Below are 19,797 nucleotides of genomic sequence, written 5' to 3'. Positions count from 1 at the left end.
TATGCTTGTGATCAGGAGGACAGATTCAAATCCGGATGTTCATTATCATTTCCAGAGTTAAGCAATCGTGCTTATCGCCTTAAACCATTTCTTTGTGGAGGGGGAAAAAAAGGTGAGGGGAACAGAACAAAGGCCCCTTCCTCAGGAAAAAAAAAAGTATCACCCCATCGTACCGTTGAATTACTTCAATTCTCTTCGTGGGATTTAATGATTGGCAGAGAATTTAGGACCAAAGGAGTTAGGACCAAAGGGAGAACGGAAGGTGACGCCCACACCTGAGCCTGGTCTCGTGGCGCCTGGCACAAGTCGTAAATGGGAGCATTTGTGCCCAGGCTTCATCACGTACCCTCGTTTTGACATCATTGTCAGTATTACAGCTGAGTCCTTCACCTGCGGAATACAGTCGATTATTGAGAATAAATAGAAGGCAAACTTGTGTTTTTAGCATCTTTGGTTAGCTAAGTTAGTTCTTTAGAAAATCCTGCTTATTATGCTTTCAATCAATACGCCGCTCGGCGTCCTTCTAGATGTACAGATCATTGAGCAAGGCAGAGATATTATTAGGCTGCATGACGTACCGCACTAAATGCCATTAAATCTAGCAGTGTAATCCTCCAAAGTCTGCTATTGGTTTAGTGAGTCTGCTGCTTTTAGGTGCGCTCGCGCAGCACTGAAAAAGGAATATTTTGAAGCCATTCCGAGTCTGCAAAGGTAAGTAGAACAGCTGAGGGAGGGGGGAATCCACTGCGCCACCCGATTTAGATTAGCTAGAAAGCAGGAAATCCGACGATTCTAGCTAATATAAATCGCGCATCACAGCTGATCGTCGTCCAGCTGATGGTTGTAAATACTGGTTCGGCCGAACCTACCGATTCAGGCGAACCGATCTGAACCAGTAGCATTTCGCCCCTGATTAAATCTGATTGCAAAAACCAAGAGCTGGTGTTAACAACCAGAGCTCAATAGGCAACGGACAGGAAAGGGGAGAACAAAAAATTGAAGGCAAATCTGAACGCTTTCTGAACGGTATTCCGCCAGTCGTGTTCCACTTTCACATGCCGGCCCGCCGGGGAGAGCTTCGACAGGCAGTTCAAGCAGGAGAGGGCCTTCAGCTCAAAGACCGGCCACTTGCTCCCCAGGCGGCCTTCCAGGATGGTGCTGAACTCGACCACGCTGCCCTGCCTCAGGTTCAGCAGCACCTGCTTGAACTCGTTGCTGGCCTTCAACACAATGTCCTTAGTGACATCGTCCTCCTCGGGGGCCCGGTTGCCATTCCCGCCACCGAGCGGCATGCCCACAGTTATTTCGAATTTATACCGGTCGAACCTCTTGATGTGACACTGGTGCTTGGTCAAGTACTTCAAGCGGCAGAGTTCTTCCTCTTCCAGGGTGGCGTTTCTGGGATCGCACGCAGGGTACGTTTCTCCGTACAAACACCTCAGCCAATCCCCAAGGAAATAGGGAAGCATATTTATGGTGGACTCGGCGCTGTTCTCAATGCTGGTGACTCGGACGTACTTGAACCGCCCTGTCCAGGTGACCCGATGGCCTTCCAGGTGGCTGCATATAATTTGAGTCCGCGCCATGTTAGTTTCTTTCCAAGCCCGGGGCCCGCAGAGAAACCCGTACTGATTCCACGTCAACGTCGAATTGTACACTTTCATCCCTTCTGAGCGATAGACGTAAAACCAGCAGAAGAGGACGATGGCTGAAAGCCACACCAGGATAAGCTTCACGATTGAACTCTTGGTCAGGGACGTCACCATTTCGACTGCGGAGACTCTGGCCCGCGTGCACATGTGGAAGAGCAGAGGAACCGCACAGAGGGCGAGCGTGACCACGATCTTGGTCAGTTCCAATGTTATTAGCCACCTTAAGAATTGGAAAAGACCCATCAGGGCGACACCCAACATTAAGACCGGAAGGGCGAAGAGGAATAAGAAGTAGCCCACGGAAGCCCGAAGGAGACCAAGGCTGGTCGATTCCTGCAGAATCACGACGGAGAGCTCACACCACATGAAGCAGACCAAATAAGGAACCAAGTAGCAATAGATGCCCTTGAATTTCTTCAGTCGTGCCATGCGATATAAGAGGTAAAACAAGTACAGGAACAAGAGGCAGGGGAGGCTGAGGTTCAGTACCAGGACGCTGCCAAGAGGAAGGGTGTAAAATGTTTTACCCAGGAGCTTCACGTAACCCCAGTGGTCGGGGGCCCCTTGCAGCAGGCAGAGGGCCCCCGCAGTCACCTCAGTCAGCAGGGCCCTTCGCGTGTAGGGTTCGGCGCTGGTGCACAAACTCATGTAACTCGTCACCATGAAGAAAACGGAAATGGTGGCCAGCTCGGAGCAAGGCATCCATTCCTTGCTGGCTATCGGGAAGGAGAAGAGGACGAAGAGGACCGAGAGCAGGAAGTGGAAATAGGGCTCCAGGTGATTCCAGCCAAAATTCCCCTCCGCCTCGTCGACATCCAGATCGGGCTCGAAACGAAGCAGGAGGTCCGTGAGGGTGCGGAAGTTCTCCCACGCTTTGCTGTCCTGGAAGACTTTCAGGGTGCAAATCACCATGGAAACGAAGGAGAGGTAGAAAATCACCAGGGGGATGAAGAAGGCGAAGAAGTCGATGGTCAGGTTGCTGAGGACGAAGAAGAAGACCAGGGCGTTGATCTGGTGGGTCGGGACGATGGTGGACAACCAGTGCATGCCAGCTTTGGAGGCCGCCTCGATCAGGTGCTCCTTGATTTCCATGATGGCATGGAGGGGATACTTGATGATCTAGAAAGAGAAGATAATACACAGGTCACCCCAAACAGCAGAGAGGAGCAAACGAACCCCGAAAGGCCCTTTTGGACGAGACTGGTGGGCTGGCTAAGCTAGGAAACAAGTTCTGAACAAGTTCTGAAACAACACCTGTCAAGGCCCTGTTTTGTCTCTTCAGACAAATAAACGTGTTGGGAGTGACTGCAAAGATATCTTCCAAGGGGACAGAGAGGCCCAACTGCACCTCTGGGGTGCTCTACAATGGGCTGCCCTTGAAAAGTGTTCGGAGACTACAGTTGGTCCAGAATGCAGCCGCGCGAGCGATATCGGGTGTACCTAGATACACCCATGTTACACCTATCCTCCGCGAGCTGCACTGGCTTCCTATTGGTCTCCAAACGCGCTTCAAGGTGCTGGTTATCACCTTTAAAGCCCTACATGGCTTAGGACCTGGATATCTGCGAGACCGCCTCCTGCCACATACCTCCCAACAGCCGATAAGATCTCACAGGTTGGGCCTTCTCCAGGTGCCGTCGACCGGACAATGCCGGCTGACGACCCCTCGGGGGAGGGCCTTCTCTGTAGCGGCGCCGGCCCTGTGGAATGATCTACCCGCAGAGATCCGGACCCTTCCCACTCTCTCGGCCTTCCGAAAAGCCACTAAAACCTGGCTATTCCGGCAGGCCTGGGGCTGTTGACCTCATGAACGAGGTCCAGCCCCACCTAGATTGAGTATGGTGTGTTGCTTTTAAATCTGTTTTCTCTTTCCCTATTTTTTAACTTTTTATCTTTTTAGTCTTGTACTTTGTAAGCCGCCCGGAGTCCTATAGGATTGGGCGGCATATAAATTTATTAAATTACAATTACAATTACCTCTTTACTCTACTGCAGGGGTCTCCAACCTTGGGAACTTTAAGACTTGTGGACTTCAACTCCCAGAATTCCTCAGCCGGCTGAGTGGGGTGCAATCGGTTAAACAACCGGTTCGGTGATCGCGCGCAGCGTTCAAAACATAGCAATTTGAAGCTCAGGCTGCTTCAAATTTTCGGTAATTTTCGTGGCTGGGGCCCCTCCCATTAGTGTTCCATCCACTCTTGCTCAAACCAAATGGGATGGCTTAGGGGTCTTGCGCGTATGCCTAGCTGCTCCGCAACCGACATGCTGATTAAGCATCGGGTGCATCCGAGGTCCACAATTGCCCCAACTTCACCCAGGCGGACATGAAAGCGGATCCCCAACCCCGAAAAGTTCAAGGAAGGGGAAGATTCGGGTGAATGTCAGCGTTCCAAATATCCGCAGATGTGCCAACGCGTCTCTCTTAATAAATTGGAACTTTTGGGAAAGCTCTGCCTTGGACTCTGATTTAATTTTGGATGATATCTGGAACCCTGACGTTGACCTTCTAAGGTAGTCCTAGTAAACAGAACAGCAGAGGCGAACAAATCAGCTGTGCCGTGCGAATCAGCTGAGCCAGAAAGACGGAAATATAGGACAACATAGGGTGGGGCCAACTGACCGTCGACGCGATGGGTTCACCTGAACCAATCCGAACCAGCTGAATACCACCTGTGTTGGAGGCCTCTGCTCCAGTGGCAAGCCACAAGATATCAGAAAAAGCCAAGGTAGGAACATCTGCAAAGGGGCTGCAGCCAAGGCCCACCCACTCCAATCTGTTGCCCAACCAAGGTTGGGAAGTGGGTGTGAAGGGGTACATAGATCTCTGGAGGGTGCTGCCCAGGAGCTGAAGAACACACTTAACCACAACTCAGTGATCAATGGGCTGGATTTGAACAAAGCAAGCTCTTCCCTCTTTCACTCCCATAAATACGGTTGGGGGGTCTCAATAAGACCCACCTTTGGTTCCGCACCTGACGCTGGGTGGTCCCAGTGTCCCCACCGCCTAGGACCTGAAACGGGTCCTTCGGGAGACTCCCCAATGGAGGAGTCCTGATCCATGCTTGACATGCTCTCCCTTCCTTTGTGGGCTGCTCCCTGGAAACCGCTCTACATGGGGCTGCCCCTGAAGAGTGTTCGAAGACTGCAGTTGGTCCAGAATGCAGCCGCGCGAGCGATAATGGGTGTACCTAGGTACACCCATGTCACACCTTCCTCCGCGAGCTGCACTGGCTCCCCATTGGTCTCCGGACGTGCTTCAAGGTGCAAGTTGCTATTTTTAAAGCCCAACATGGTTTAGGACCTGGCTACCTGAGAGACCGCTTCCTGCCACATACCCTCCAATGGCCAATAAGATCACACAGGTTGGGCCTCCTCTGAGTGCCATCGACCGGACAATGCCGGCTGGCGGCCCCTCGGGGGAGAGCCTTCTCTGATGCTGCGCCGGCCCTGTGGAATGACCTACCCATAGAAATCCGGACCCTTACCGCTCTCCCCTCCTTTCGTAAAGCCACTAATACCTGGCTGTTCCGGCAGACCTGGGGCTGTTGATTATATCCAGCCCCACTGGACTGGTTGTATGGTGTGTCAATTTTTAACATTGTATTTCTTATCTATCATTTTTAAATAAGCTTTTTTATCTTGCTTGTGAGCCGCCCAGAGTCCCAATGGGAGTGGCATACAAATTTTATTAAACTCGAAACTCGAACTCGAACCCTTTCGGGGGTCCTTTGTGTGCCCTCCACCTGCCCTGAGCAAAAGGGTGGAGGAAGACATCTTTGGCATCGGAGCCCTCCAGCCGTTCACCTTTTGTTGGAAGGGGAGCTCCTCAGGGCTCTTTCCCGTCAGCTCGTCGTCGTCGTCATCCTGAGGGATCATACTTGACGGGATGATACCCTTGGCGTACTTCTTGGTTATTTCAACGAAGTCATCCAAGGCCATATAGTTCTTAGCTGAAAAGCATTCGAGAGAAAAATATCGATATGGTTCCTCCTGAGTGTAAGGCGGAAAACGAGAGGGTCCCAACCAGGCAGCCCTCCCTACCGGTGATGCTTTTCACATTTTGTTACCACCGGTTCGCCGCGTGCACCCTTTCCACGCATGCGCCCGGCCTTCCGTGCATGTGCTTTGCTCACGTGTGCGCTTCCTGCACACGTTCCCGGCCTCAAAAATGTGCCTAAATAGGACGGCACAGAGCCCGGGGCAGGTGGGTGGCCCACCGACCCGCGATTTTTGCTATTGGTTCAGGCAAATCAGTCCGAACCAGCTGAATACACCTCTGCTCCCTACCTTCGCTGCTGACCAATCTCTCCAGCATCCTTCTCTGCTTCTGGACAGGCTTTGGAAGTGGTCCCGGGGGCTGGTCTCCCTGGCCTGTTCTTGGAAACACAGGTAGGTGTGAGCGTTTTAACAGGAAGCCGGACACGAAAGAGTTAAAACAAATGAAAGCCACACACACACATATAAAGCCTCCTGTGCCTTTCCCCATGACCAGGAACCCCACTCATTTGCAGGCCCAATTGATACAATTATAACCTGGACATACCGTATTTTTCGGAGTATAAGACGCACCAAGGTTTTGAAGAGGCAAATTAAAAAAAAAAGTTTTTGCACTCTGCAAACCTCCCCAAAACGACCCGCTTTTCACGATAACGGGCCTGGGTTTTATTTATTTATTTTTTTCAAAAAAAGGGCATGAATAGCCTTTAGGAGGCTTATAGGGTGCTCCTGGGGGAGGGGGTGGGGAAAAAAATCCTGTTTTTCACTCATTTCTGCCCTCCCCAGCCCCCAGGAGCTCCCTGAAAGCCTCCTACAGGCTCTGCACGGCCATTTTGATGAAGGGGGCAGGGCTTCGGGAGGCAAAAAAATGTACTGTATTCAGTATATAAGACGCACCCAGATTTCAGCCTCTTTTTTAAGGGAAAAAGGTGCGTCTTATACTCCGAAAAATGCAGTAGGTGGGTTCCTACAGGTTCGAACTAGTTCGGCCGAATAGGTAGTAACTCGGATACGTTCTATCCTGGGCGCCGTCATCTTTATTTTTTGTTCTGCACATGCTCAGAACAATCTTCATTGAAAGATGCAGGATCCCACCCCTGGACCTGGAGGACTGACATTCCATGTCTGCCACTTTTCAGATGGATGGGCTTCACCCCAGAATTCGTCAGCCAGAGAGAGAAACTTCCTTCACAGGGCCTCTCTTATATAGGCAGCCTCTTAAAGTGGCAGTAACCCTGCTCATTCTCATTGCATCATCTCAGTTGACAGCCTTACAGCAGCTGGCCAGCTATTAAAACATCATTACCTTAACAAGGATACGATACAATTACTTCGTAATCGTGAAAAAATGGCCCTTAGGTCACTTGTTTCAGCCCCGTTGCAACTTTGAATGGTCCCTAAAAACTATTGTAAGCCGAGGAATACTTATAAGTCATTTATTAAATTTATGAAGCACCCGTCTCGCCATCCCAAGCCACTCTGGTTCAGCACACAACTTTAACGTGCAAATATATGATACAGACCCTCACTGTCCACTTCTCCAACATTTTCTAATAGTTCTGAAACAGCCAATTCCTTTTTCTTCTTCGGGTTTAATTTCCAGTAGATGACCAAAGCTGCTTTTCTCACCGCTCTTTCCAAATTCGTCTCGGATAACAATTGTTTCACTTCTTGCACGTTTTCTGAAGTGATGCCTCAAGAAGAAGGGGTGGGGGGAAATTGCAAAGGTTATGTTCTGATCTAGGCTTCCCCAGCAGCACGAAGCCGAGTCCTCATCCCAATAAACCTCTTTTACTTAATTGACAGTGAATTCCTCTCCAGCAAAATCCCGGCCCACAGATAGTTCACAATTACCGACCTTTATCGGGCTTGGAGAGTAGCCAGGCCGGTATCTTTCAGACGCTGCAATACTTGGCAAGAATGCAGGAATGAACTAATGGTCTCCTGCAAACTCCACTCCCCTTTCGCTCCTCTTTTATTTCCTCTGGGAGGGGCCATTCACCGTCCACCTGTGGCCTTACTCCCAAGTCGACCCTTGTTCCTTAGCTGTTCCCTCCGTCTGGCAATTCTGTGCATGCACACACTGGGAAACAGGCTCCAGCTGTTCATCTGCCTCACTGATATCTGACTCTGACGGCAGCTGATAACTGCCGGACTCCAGGACTGGCCCATGTTTCTCCCCAACCTCCTCACTGTCCAAATCTACTGCAAGCTCCACTGGTCATTGGTGGGCCACAACAGGTTAGATTTGACTCCCCCAGTTGCAAGACCCACGCTACAGAGGTTTCTATCCTGCTTTACAGAGTGGAGAGTTGGTCTCTGACGGAAACAGCATCCAAAATTAAATCAGAGTCCAAGGCAAAGTATTGCTCAAAGTTCCAATTTATGAAGAGAGCCATGTTGGCACATCTGGGGAAACCCGAATCTGAAAGCTTCCCGGTTTCCCCCCACCCAGTTGGAAGTTCAAGATCTTGCCCCCCCACACCCACAAGTCCATCCCATGGTCCAATCTCCCACTGCTATGCTGGCAGCTTCCACCCATCCAGTTCCGGTCAGGTGCAGAGACAAAGAATGACCTTGGCTTTCTAGAAAGGAATTTTGTTTTGGCTACATCGCATCTAGCTCCGTACAATTCCCCCCTCCCATTTTCCCACAATAGAAAATAATAGAATTATTTTCTATTATGGGAAACCGTATAATAATAATAGAAACCGTAGTAAGCTAAAGATCCAAAAGAAAAGAGGGCTGCAGGCCTAACAGCTAACTGTTGTAAGTCGAGGGCCGCCCATGTGCGTTCAAGCGGGATCCTACCTTTTCCTTCCGCCAAGCAGGTTCGCAGGATCTGGAGGGCTTCCTTCTGCCCCTGTTTGGCCGCTGGGATCAACCACTCCACCGCGCTGCAGCTGTTCAGCTCCTCATCCTGCTCTTCGGCCAGCTTCAGGTAGTGCTTCCCCACCTGTGAAACACCGAAGGTTTAACCCTTGTTTTGATCGGGGAAATGTGTCCCTCGCTTAACAACTGCAGGGATTCGCTTAACAACCGGGGCAAGAAAGGTCGTAAAACGGAGCTAAGCTCACTCAACAAATGTCTCGTTTAGTGACAGACATTTTGGGCTCAGTTGTGGCCGTAAACCGAGGGCTACCTGTAATATCTAGGAAGACTGTCATCTCCATGGCCTTCTAGAGCCCTTGTTATACTAATATTATATAATAAATATAAACAATAAATATAAACAATAAATATAAATAATATAATATAAATAATATATATAATATAATATAATGTAATAATATATTATAATGTAATGTAATGTAGTATAATGTAATATATATTTAATATAATAATATAATATAATATAATATAATATAATATAATATAATATAATATAATATAATATAATATAATATAATATTATAATATAATATAATATAATATAATATAATATAATAATATAATATAATATAATATAATATAATAAATATAATAAATATAATATAATATAATATAATAAATATAATACAATACAATACAATATTATGATATTATGATAATAATATAATAATATAATAATATAATATAATAATATAATAATATAATAATATAATAATATAATATAATAATATAATAATATAATAATATAATAATATAATAATATAATAATATAATAATATAATAATTATAATAATATAATAATATAATAATATAATAATACAATAATACAATACAATACAATACAAAACGTAACGTAACATATATCATCATCTTTTAACGACCCCATAATCCCTTGTGGGGGTGGAGTCTGGGCAACTGAATGCAGCCAAGTGTTTACTGGCCCGATGCCCTTCCCTGTCGCCAATCTGGAGTTTTATGTATAATATACAAAATAATAAGTGTCATTATTTTACTCTTTTACAGGTAGTCCTCAATTTACAGCAGTTCATTTAGCGACTTTTGAAAGTGACCACAGCAGTGGAAAAAAGTGACTTATGACCGCTTTTCACCCCTACGACGGTTGCAGCCTTCCCGTGGTCACGTGATCAAAATTTAGACGCATGGCAACCGGTTCATACTGTACTTAAGACCCAAGGTCACGTGATTTCGTTTTGCAACCTTCAAAATCAATAAGGGAAGCCAGATTCACTTAACAACCGTGTTACTCATTTAACATCTGCGGCAATTCACTTAACAACATGGGGCGAGAAAGGTCATAAAACAGGGTGAAACTCACTTAACAAGTGTCTTGCTTAACATGGGGCTCAATTGTGGTGGTAAGTTGAGGAAGTACCTGTAATATCTAAGAAAACTTCTCTATCTAAAGCCCTTGTTTACTTAGTTTTTATTTTACTCTCCTATTCCTTTTCGGTGCCTCCTCGTCTATATTATTTCCTTAAAACGTTTAACGGGAAAAAAGAGGTAAGGACAGTAAGAAAGCATGCACAATATAACCTCTGTCTGCGACTTCGGTTCTCCAGCTTTTGCTCTGGCCAGCAGTTCTTCAAATCCGGGAGCATCCATCGTGATTCCTAAACAAGCCAGAAGAGACAGAGAGAGAGAGAGAGAACGACAAAGACAGAAAGAAAGAGAAAGAGAGAGAGACGAAGAGAGAGAGAGAAAGAATGAGAAAGACAGAGAAAGAGAGAGAGGGAAAGACAAAGAGAGAGAAAGACAGAGAGAGAGAAAGGCAGAGAAAGACAGAAAGAAAGAGAGACAAGAGAGAGAGGGACAAGAGAGAGAGAGACAAAGAAAAAGACAGAAAAAGAGAGAGAGAGAAAGACAAAGAGAGAGGGACAAGAGACAAAGAGAAAGACAAAGAGAAAGACAGAGAAGAGAGAGAGACAGGAGGGAGAAATAGAGAGACAAAGAGAAAGACAGAAAGACAGGGAAAGAGAGACACAGAGAGAGAGAGACAAAGAGAAAGAGAGAGAAAGAGAGAGAGAGACAAGAGAGAAAAAGAGAGACAAAGAAAAAGACAGAGAAAGAGGGAAAGACAGAGAGAGAGAAAGACAGAGAGAGAGAAGAGACAAAGAGAAAGAAAGAAAGACAGAGAAAGAGACAGAGAGAGAGAGAGACAAAGAGAAAGACAGAGAAAGATAGAAAGAGAAAGAGAGAGAGAGAGAGAGAGACAAGAGAGACAAGAGAGAGAAAGAGAGACAAAGAAAAAGAAAGAGAAAGAGGGAAAGACAGAGAGAGAGAAAGACAAAGAGAGAGAGACAAGAGACAAAGAGAAAGACAGAAAGAAAGGCAGAGAAGAGAGAGAGACAAGAGGGAGAAATAGAGAGAGAAAGAGAAAGACAGAGAAAGAGAGACAGAGAGAGAGAGAGAGACAAAGAGAAAGAGAGAAAGAGAAAGACAGAGAAAGAAAGAGAGAGAGAGAAGAGAGAGAGAGAAAGAGAAAGACAGAGAAAGACAGAAAGACAGAGAGAGAGACAAGAGAGAGAAAGATAGAAACAAAGAGAAAGACAAAGATAGAAAGAGAAAGAGAGAGACAAAGAGAAAGAGAGAAACAGAAATAGAGAGCGAAAGAGAAAAAAACACAGAGAGAGAGAGAGAGAGAGAGAGAGAGAGAGAAAGAGAGAGAGCTTTACTCACAGCCCAGTGATCGATCTCCCCACTGCAAGGACAGAAGAGTTCTAGACTCCAGTGGGTCACCAAGAGGGCAAAGCAGACAGCTGGCCTCGAGTGTCAATCTGCTCAGTCCGGGGTGCCGGCCTTTGGGCAGGACTTAGCAGCTTGCGACGGCCCTCCTAGGGTGACACACTCCTTGGAAGAGAAGTCTTTTAAGCAAAATCTTTTCCTTGGATGGCCTTGAGCAGCCAGGCGACACCCAAAAGTAGACTTGATTTAGGATCCTAAGATACGCCCAACAACCTTAAAGGGAGAAATTGCAGTCGTTTGTTGTCCTTGGGAACACCTTGCCACCTTATTTCCAGGACAGAAATCCCAATATAGACAATAATTAGGGAGTTTAGCTCCTACCGTCTCTCTAGGCCTGTGATGGCGAACCTATGGCACGCGAGCCATCGCCTGGCTCAGCTTCACAACACACACACGTGCGCCTCCTGCCGGCCAGCTGACTTTCAGATCTCTGCCGCGTATGTGGAAGATGTGCCTGCATGCACAGGAGGGGGGGGGGGTCACGGCAGGGGTGAAATTCAGCAGGTTCTGGAGAACCGGTAGTGGGAATTTTGAGTAGTTCGGAAAACCGGCAAATACCACCTCTGGCTGGCCGCGCCCCCATCTATTCTCTGCCTCCCAAATCCCAGTTGATCGGGAGGGAATGGGGGATTTTGCAGTATCCTTCCCCTGCCACACCCACAAAGCCATGCCAGGCCCATCAAGCCACACCCACATAACCAGTAGTAAAATAATTTGAATTTCACCACTGGGTCACGTGTGCATGTGTCGGGGGACCGTGCTTGGGGGCCCTGTCGCACACAAGAGTAGGGGCATGTGGGAGGGGATTTGATACGCGCATGTGCAGGGGGCGGGGGCATTGCATTATGGGTGTGGGCATGTGTGTGCGTGATTTCATCCCGCAAGGAGAAAAAAGATTAGCCATGACCGCCTCTAGACCAACTTGTGAAATCTGAAAATATTTTAATGTCATATAATGCCGTTTCACAACTGTTAAGCAATCTAAATTTCTTTTGCCAAGAAGATCAATACTTTAAATATCCGACCGGCAATATGTAACTGATCCAAAGTGTTTACACCAAATATCCGCTTCTCAGTTCTGTCACTTCAAACACATCTCCAAAATAACAGGATTATGGAACAATTAAATCGGAGTTTGCTTAAATTTAATTGGGGGGATTAAACCAGGGGTGGGTTGCTGCTGGCATTACTCCCGGCTCGGTGTGCAAAAAAACCAGCATTACTGCCGGTTCGGTGCGCATTTGCACCTAAAATAAGTCTGTATATGCGCAAAATGTTGGAAAAGGGGGGGGATACATTTCTGCAATGAAAAATTGTTCTGCACATGCGCAGAATGAAAAATCAAGATGGCGCTGTAGGAGAAGAGGTTCGGGGGCGTGGCCGGCCTAGGTTGCTGCCGGTTCCAGTGACCCAGGCTGCCAAATTACTACCGGTTCGGCTGAATCGATCCGAACTGATAGGAACCTACCTCTGATAGAAACTGAGCTCTTTTCAACCAAGGTGCAAGGGAGGAGCCCCCCCCCCGCCCTCCCCCCAAAGCATCTGAGCCGCTCTTAAGAAACCACATCATGCCCTTAAATGGGCCTCTGGCCAGCTGGGATGCCAATCTTTAGCCCGGTTCTGCCGCCAAGGGAAAAGCTATTAAATAAGAGCATCCTTTCAACCTTCCTTAAGCGGCTGGCTCAGCATCCAGCCATGTTTTTCAACTGCTTGGCTGCAACCTTGGTTATTAAATAATAATAATAATAATAATAATAATAATAATAATAATAATAATAATAATAATAATAATAGGTGGAAGGACTTAAGAGGGCAGCTCTAAAATGTAAATTTAGAAATGTGAATTTGAAATGTAGACATACTTAGGCCTCTCCTTCCCTCTTTCTTTCCTTCCTCTCTCCCTCCTTTCCCATCTCTCTTTTCTTCCCTCCTCCCTCCCTCCTTCCTTTCCTCCCCCCTCCTTACCTTTTCCCTTTCTTTCCTCCCCCTTTTCTCTCCTCCCTCTCTCCCTTCCCCCTCATTTCCTTCCTTCCTTTCTCTCTCCTCTCCTCCCTCCATCTCTATCCTCTCTTCTTCTAGTTCCTGTCCCTCCCTCCCTCATTTCCTTCCTTCCTCTCTCCTATCCTCCCTCCCTTTCTTCCCTCCCTCTTTCTTCCCTCCCTCCCCCTTCCTTTCCTCCTCCCCTCTTTCTCTCCCTCCCTCTCTCCCTTCTCTCCCCCTCATTTCCTTCCTTCCTCTCTCCTCTCCTCCCACCTTCTAGTTTCTGTATCTCCCTCCCTCTTTCTTCCCTCCCTTCCTACTCTCTCCCTTTCCTCCCTCTCCCTCCCTCTTTCTCCCCTACCTCATTTCCTTCCTTCCTCTCTCCTCTCCTTCCTCCCTTTCCTCCCTCCCCCTTCCTTTCCTCCTCCCCCCCTCATTTCCTTCCTTCCTCTCTCCTCTCCTCCCTCCCTCCTCCCTCCTTCTAGTTCCTGTCCCTCCCTCTTTCTTCCCTCCCTTCCTCCTCTCTCCCTTTCCTTCCCGTCCTCCCTCTTTCTCCCCTACCTCATTTCCTTCCTTCCTCTCTCCTTTCCTCCCTCCCTTTCTTCCCTCCCTCCCCCTCCCTTCCTTTCCTCCTCCCCTCTTTCTCTCCCTCTTTTATACGCCACCACTCTTGCTGTTTAGAGATCTTCTAGAATCAGCCGAACCCAACCAGCATCCCAAAGGAAGAACCTACAAGGTCTCTTCCAAGTCTTGTTTATCTGTCTTGTCTCCAAGAGGTTTACTTTGAGTGGGTAACTCTCTCTCTCCGGGCCCTTTTAAGGGTGTGCTGGGACAGGCTGTTTATCCAGCCCAACCAACCCCCCCCCCCCTCGCTCCTTCTCCCTAAGTGCCCCCCCTCCGCAGCTGTCACGGGGCCAGAGGGATGGGCTCAACTGCCTACTCATCCTTTCTTTTCTTTTTAACACCTTCTCCCTCTCTTTCTCTCTCTCTCCTCCTCTTCTCCCAATATTCAGCCCTGCGTCCATCACGGGGCGGGGGAGGAGGGAATTGTCGCCCCCCCTCCCGCTTTTGCAAACGCTTGGCACTTGGAGGAGGGGGGGGTCGCTGCTTTTGGCCGCCCCCCTCCCCGCTTGGTTGCAATGACGTCCGCAACCTTTTGCCAGATGCCAACTGGAAGAGCTGGACGGGAGGGGGGCGGGGACCATGGGGAGGGGGCTTCCTCTGCCTTTCTGGAGGGGGGGGGGGACTTAAAGCAACTGCAGCTTCGCATACCCCCATCCCACCCGGCCAGCCCTAGCCCCCCCCCTTTACTCAGCTTAATCCCCCCCCAAATCAAAGCCCCCGCGGGGGTCCCTCGCGACCCCTCGCCCACCTAGATGCCCCGGGAACCTACACCCCAGCCCTGGAGGGACCCCCGTTTCCCCCCACCCAATCTCGCCTGGAGTTTCCCCAGGAAGAGGCAAAGGAAGAAAAGAATCAAAGCCCCGCGGGGGTCTCTCTCTAGCGACCCCTCCCCAAACATCATTAACTTAATTAAAGTGTTCTGCAGCTTCGCATTCCCCCACCCCCCATCCCGCCCGGCCAGCCCCAGTCCGTCCGTCCCCCCTTTAACTCGGCTTGGCGTTTCAACCCCACCCGCGGGGGTCTCTCGCGACCCTCGCCCACCTAGGCGCCCCGGGAACCCACAACGCAGCCCTGAAGGGACCCCCGCCCTCCAGCCGGCCAGCCCCAGCCCCCCCCCTTAACCCCGCCTGGAGTTTCGCCCGCAGGGGGGGTCTCCCGCGACCCCTCCCCAAACCCCGCCACCCACCGTCCCCGGACAGCAGGCAGCCAAGGCTCGGGGACCCGCAGCGCGTGCCCGAACTCGGCGGAGACGCGCATCCAGGAGGGTGGGCAGCCAGAGCGATGGAGGGAGACCCCCGTCCGCCCGCCCACCCACCCACCGTGCTTGCTTGGCGGCTGCTTCCACGCTGCAGGGCGAAGGTTCCCGGCCCTTCCTCGGCTGGCCCTCCCTGCGCGGACGGGAAGGAGGCGAGCGGGCTCCCCGGGGAGGAGGAGCCGCCGCTGGGTAGCTCTTCCCTCCCCGGCCGGGACGGCCCCTCGCCGGGCGGGACGGAGGGCGGGGAGGCGGCGGAGCGTCGAAGGCCGGTTGGGGAGGGCTGGGGAGGGGGATCCCGAGCCCTTTTCTCTCGGCTGTTATCCCCCGCCCCTCCCTTGGTCTCAACCTGCCAGCCCCTCGGGTCGTTTGCCAGCCGGAATCCGCATTTTCCCCGAGTCAGAATAGAGATGAAAGGGACCTTGGAGGTCTTCTAGTCCAGCCCTCTGCTCAAGTAGGAGACCATTCCAATCAATCAATCAATCATCAGAATAGAGATGGAAGGGACCTTGGAGGTCTTCTAGTCCATCCCCCTGCTCAAGTAGGAGACCATTCCAATCAATCAATCAATCAATCAATCAATCAATCATCAGAATAGAGCTGGAAGGGACCTTGGCGGTCTTCTAGTCCATCCCCCTGCTCAAGTAGGAGACCATTCCAATCAATCATTCAATAATCAGAATAGAGCTGGAAGGGACCTTGGAGGTCTTCTAGTCCAGCCCCTTGCTCAAGTAGGAGACCATTCCAATCAATCAATCAATCAATCAATCAATCAACAATCAGAATAGAGCTGGAAGGGACCTTGGAGGTCTTTTAGTCCAGCCCCCTGCTCAAGTAGGAGACCATTCCAATCAATCATTTAATCAATCTATCAACAATCAGAATAGAGATGGAAGGGACCTTGGAGGTCTTCTAGTCCAACCCCCTGTTCAAGTAGGAGACCATTCCAATCAATCAATCAATCAATAATCAGAATAGAGCTGGAAGGGACCTTGGAGGTCTTCTAGTCCAGCCCCCTGCTCAAGCAGGAGCCCCTTGACCATTTCAACCAACCAACCAATCAGAATAGAGCTGGAAGGGACCTTGGCGATCTTCTAGTCCAGCCCCCTGCTCAAGTAGGAGACCATTCCAATCAATCAATCAATCAATAATCAGAATAGAGCTGGAAGGGATCTTGGAGATCTTCTAGTCCAGCCCCCTGCCACTCGCGCTAGCCACACCCATCCCTTGGCCTTATTTTCAGGGTAGGGTAATATTTGCCCCCCCCCCCAAAATTAGGGTTCAGCGGCCTAGGCCTTCCACGCCCCCGAACCAGTTCCCTGGGAGGTGCTGTCGGCGGCGCCATCTTGTTTTTCAGTTCTGCGCATGTGCAGAACAATTTTAATTGCACTGCGCATGCGCGCAAAACGCACACACGAGCGAACTGGCAGTAGTGCCTGCCGGAAACACCCCACATCCCACCCCCAGTCAGCCCGTCTCCGAAAAGTTACTCAATTCACACTGTAAAGGGTGAAATAGTGAATAATTACAAATAATGCAGTGGTGAGAATAAAAAAAGCAAAGTCGAGGGGGAATCCAGATTCACTTAAAAAACCAGACTGCTAACTTCACAACTGCAACGATTCACTTAACAACTGTGGTCGGAGTGTCACAAAACGGAGCAAGATTCACTTAACAACTGTCTCACTTAACAGCAGACAGTTTGGGCTCTGTTTAGAGCGGGATGTGTAAAGGATGACAATTTCTTCGTTTGCTCTAAAGGGACTGCGTCGTATGAGAGGAATCTCTACAAGCAAATGGGGAAATGCAAATCCTAAGTGTCTATTTGTCTAAGCAAATCTTGTCAGTTTTGACTCGCCTAGTTGTATTGCTTATCTGGAGTCTCTGCTTAGATTGGCCCAGCATTTCCGAATGGATGCAAAATCTCTGTTCCTAAAGACTTCCCGCTTCTGCTTGAGGCTGTTTTTCTGTAGCTGGGAGAATGAAGCTGCTTTCTGCTTTTAAGAACATGTTTCTCCTCTTCTCCTTTTAGGAGAAATATAATATTCTAGCTTTTTTTTTAAAATATTCCCCAAATATTTCATTCTCTAGTGGGCGGGGGCGGGGGAGGCTTCCCGCAAACTGATCCTTTACAGCGAGATCATTAAGCTTCCGTATCAAAAGAAACACATTTTAGATCAGTGTTTCTCAACCTTGTCAACTTGAAGATGTCTGGACTTCAACTCCCAGAATTCCCCAGCCAGCGAATGCGAATGTTTTAGATCTAGTACAATTGCAATGCAATTATTGTTCATGTTTGTATCGGTTTTATTTATAGAGTTGCTCTTGACACTGAAGTATATTCCCACAACTTTATTAGTTGTTCCTCTGTGGAGGGAATTGTGCAAACTTCCCAGTAGGTACCGTATTTTGCAGAGTATAAGACGCCCCAAAGTATAAGAGGCACCTAGCTTTTAGGGGGGAAAACAAGGGAAAAAATCTGCCTCCTTGTAACAAACAGCAAACAGTACAGACAATATACAAACTGTTTGTAGTGTTACATTTCAGATTATACTTGTGCAGAGGCTGTTAAAATTGATGTGGCTTTCTGGAAGTATACGTTATTCTCTGCTATTTAAAAGAAGATACGATAGCACTGGGCCTCTTCAGATCCAGCATTTATTTTAAAAAAGCTTCTTAATTTTGTTAAGTTGTCTGGAACAATAATAAAGCAGTCTTTAAAAAATAAGTCTAATAATTTGAACATTCTATAGGCATTTATAGTTATTGGCTTACCTCCTTGCAGCAAACAGCCTGATTAGCACAAGAAAAAAAATCTGCTTCTGCCTCCCAGCAATTTGCCTCCTGGAGCAAACAGCAAGTTTCACTTTCAGTTTCTCCCGATCATCAGCTGTTTCAGGCTGCAGGGCTTGTTATAGCCTATTGCAGCCTCTGCAAGCCCCATTTTCCCCATTTGCTGCAAGGAGGTAAATTGCTGGGAGGCGGAGGCCAAAGGGTGGAGGAGGGTGGGAGGGTGGAGCTACATTCAGTGTATAAGACGCACCCAAATTTTCACCCTCTTTTTTGCGGAGGGAAAGGTGCATCTTATACTCCAAAAAATGCGGTAGTTTTAAAAAATTCTAGCCTTGGTTGATATATTTTGTGGTAATAGAAGAGTTAGTATATTATAATATGTAATATTGAATAGTACTATTTAATTAAAAATACAGGTTGGGAATGGAAATTCATCTTTTAGAAATTGTTTAATTCTGATATAAATTATTTTCCGAAATCATTTACTTTTACAGTGTTTCCCCCAAATAAGAGACTCCTTGACTTACGGCTATTCATTTCATGGCAGTTTAAATTTTAACCGTTTGAGGAAGAGTGCTTTACAGACCCTAAAATATGTACAGTTGTCCCAAAAAGTTGCACCATCAGCCTTGCCTCCGCAGGATCACAATCTGGGTGCTCGCCAACGTGTTCCCACTTACATCTGGTTGCCAAGTGCCTTGGACCATGTGATTGCCATTTGCAATCTTCTCTGCTGGCTTCCCCAGAGTATCAATGGGGAAGACAGTGGGAAAACTTGCAAGCTATGTCTCCTATGGAGAGACTCCCTCTCTCCACATCCTTTTTGGACGCCACTGAGATTTTGAAATTCGCTGTCGCCCTTTCTAGCGCCTTGTTTGTGGCAGATGGTGGCTCACACTTCTGAAACCAAGCCGTGGGTCTGTGCCAGACGTGAGACTAGAAGACGCTGCACAAGTGCTAAGTAACTGTTGCTATGTTGTGTCTCATTAGGCAGCCCGTTAGTTCTCGTGGGACACTCCAAATGAACGTTTGCTTCTTCCTTAGCTCAGACGCTGTGCCCTGGGGTGGAAAGGAGAAGGAGCATTGAGTTTTTCTTAGCTAACATCGAACAGAACAGAATAACAGAGCTGGAAGGGACCTGGTAGGTGATCTAGTCCAACACCCCTCCCTGATCAATCAGGAGATCTCGCACACCATTACTGTCTAGTCTCTTCTTGAATGCTTCCAAGGATGGCGCTCCCGCGACTTCATTGCAAGAAGTACCTTCCACAATTTTTACACTCTTCACCTTAAGAACTTTGCAGAACTTTAAGCCCGAATGAGGTTCGATTTAAACAGGAACAAAACCCCTGGCGATGTGTCCGACTCTGACTCTGGAACTGGGTTGTCTCTGATGACTTCATGGGCGTTGTCGTTTAGGCAAAAAATTATAGTGATTATAAGCAAGGCGTGCATAACACCTGCTCCTTCGATATGGAATTCCTGTTTCTCACCTTGTATTTTTCTTTCTTCGTCTCTCTGTGCGCCCTGGTGTGCCTTTATTTTTCTGGATGCCAAGAAATGACTTACAAGCACGAAGGTAAGCGGCTGTTAGTTCCTGGACGTTCCTATTCTTTTAATGCAAGATTTGACCTCCCTTTTGTCTCTCTTTGGCTTATAAATGAGCAGCAGTGGGTGATCCTTGGCCCCTTTTGAAGTCTGCGAAATAGAGGGGGGTCGTATTATCAATATCGATCCCAATTCCCAATGAAGTAGGAGGAAAACAACATCTTAGAGAGGAATATGGGAGACAAGTCAAAAAGACAAAAAATAGCATAGCAATTAAAGTATTGAAGCGGATAAGAG

At 48.1% G+C, this 19,797-nt stretch overlaps 1 protein-coding gene across 2 annotated transcripts; it reads right to left on the bottom strand.

Moving 5' to 3' along the window:
* Positions 1-753: 753 nt before the first annotated feature.
* On the bottom strand, positions 754-15,308 carry WFS1 (wolframin ER transmembrane glycoprotein). 2 transcript variants are annotated; one of them, XM_032224055.1, is made up of 7 exons: positions 15,227-15,308; positions 10,095-10,171; positions 8,460-8,604; positions 7,172-7,342; positions 5,940-6,023; positions 5,457-5,602; positions 754-2,771 (listed from the first exon to the last, which is right to left on the bottom strand). In XM_032224055.1, the coding sequence occupies exons 2-7, from the start codon at positions 10,161-10,163 to the stop codon at positions 960-962; spliced, it is 2,427 nt and encodes an 808-aa protein (XP_032079946.1). In that variant the 5' UTR covers positions 10,164-10,171; positions 15,227-15,308; the 3' UTR covers positions 754-959. The 2 variants fall into 2 exon arrangements, with proteins under 2 accessions (XP_032079946.1, XP_032079947.1); XM_032224056.1 differs by lacking the exons at positions 8,460-8,604; positions 10,095-10,171; positions 15,227-15,308 and having other exon boundaries at positions 5,940-6,028; positions 7,172-7,260.
* Positions 15,309-19,797: the final 4,489 nt, after the last annotated feature.

The sequence above is a fragment of the Thamnophis elegans genome, chromosome 9 (assembly GCF_009769535.1).
Source record: "Thamnophis elegans isolate rThaEle1 chromosome 9, rThaEle1.pri, whole genome shotgun sequence".
Taxonomy (NCBI): domain Eukaryota; kingdom Metazoa; phylum Chordata; class Lepidosauria; order Squamata; family Colubridae; genus Thamnophis; species Thamnophis elegans.
The sequence above is the reverse complement of the archived record's forward strand: the minus strand, read 5'-3'. Positions and strand labels throughout refer to the sequence as shown.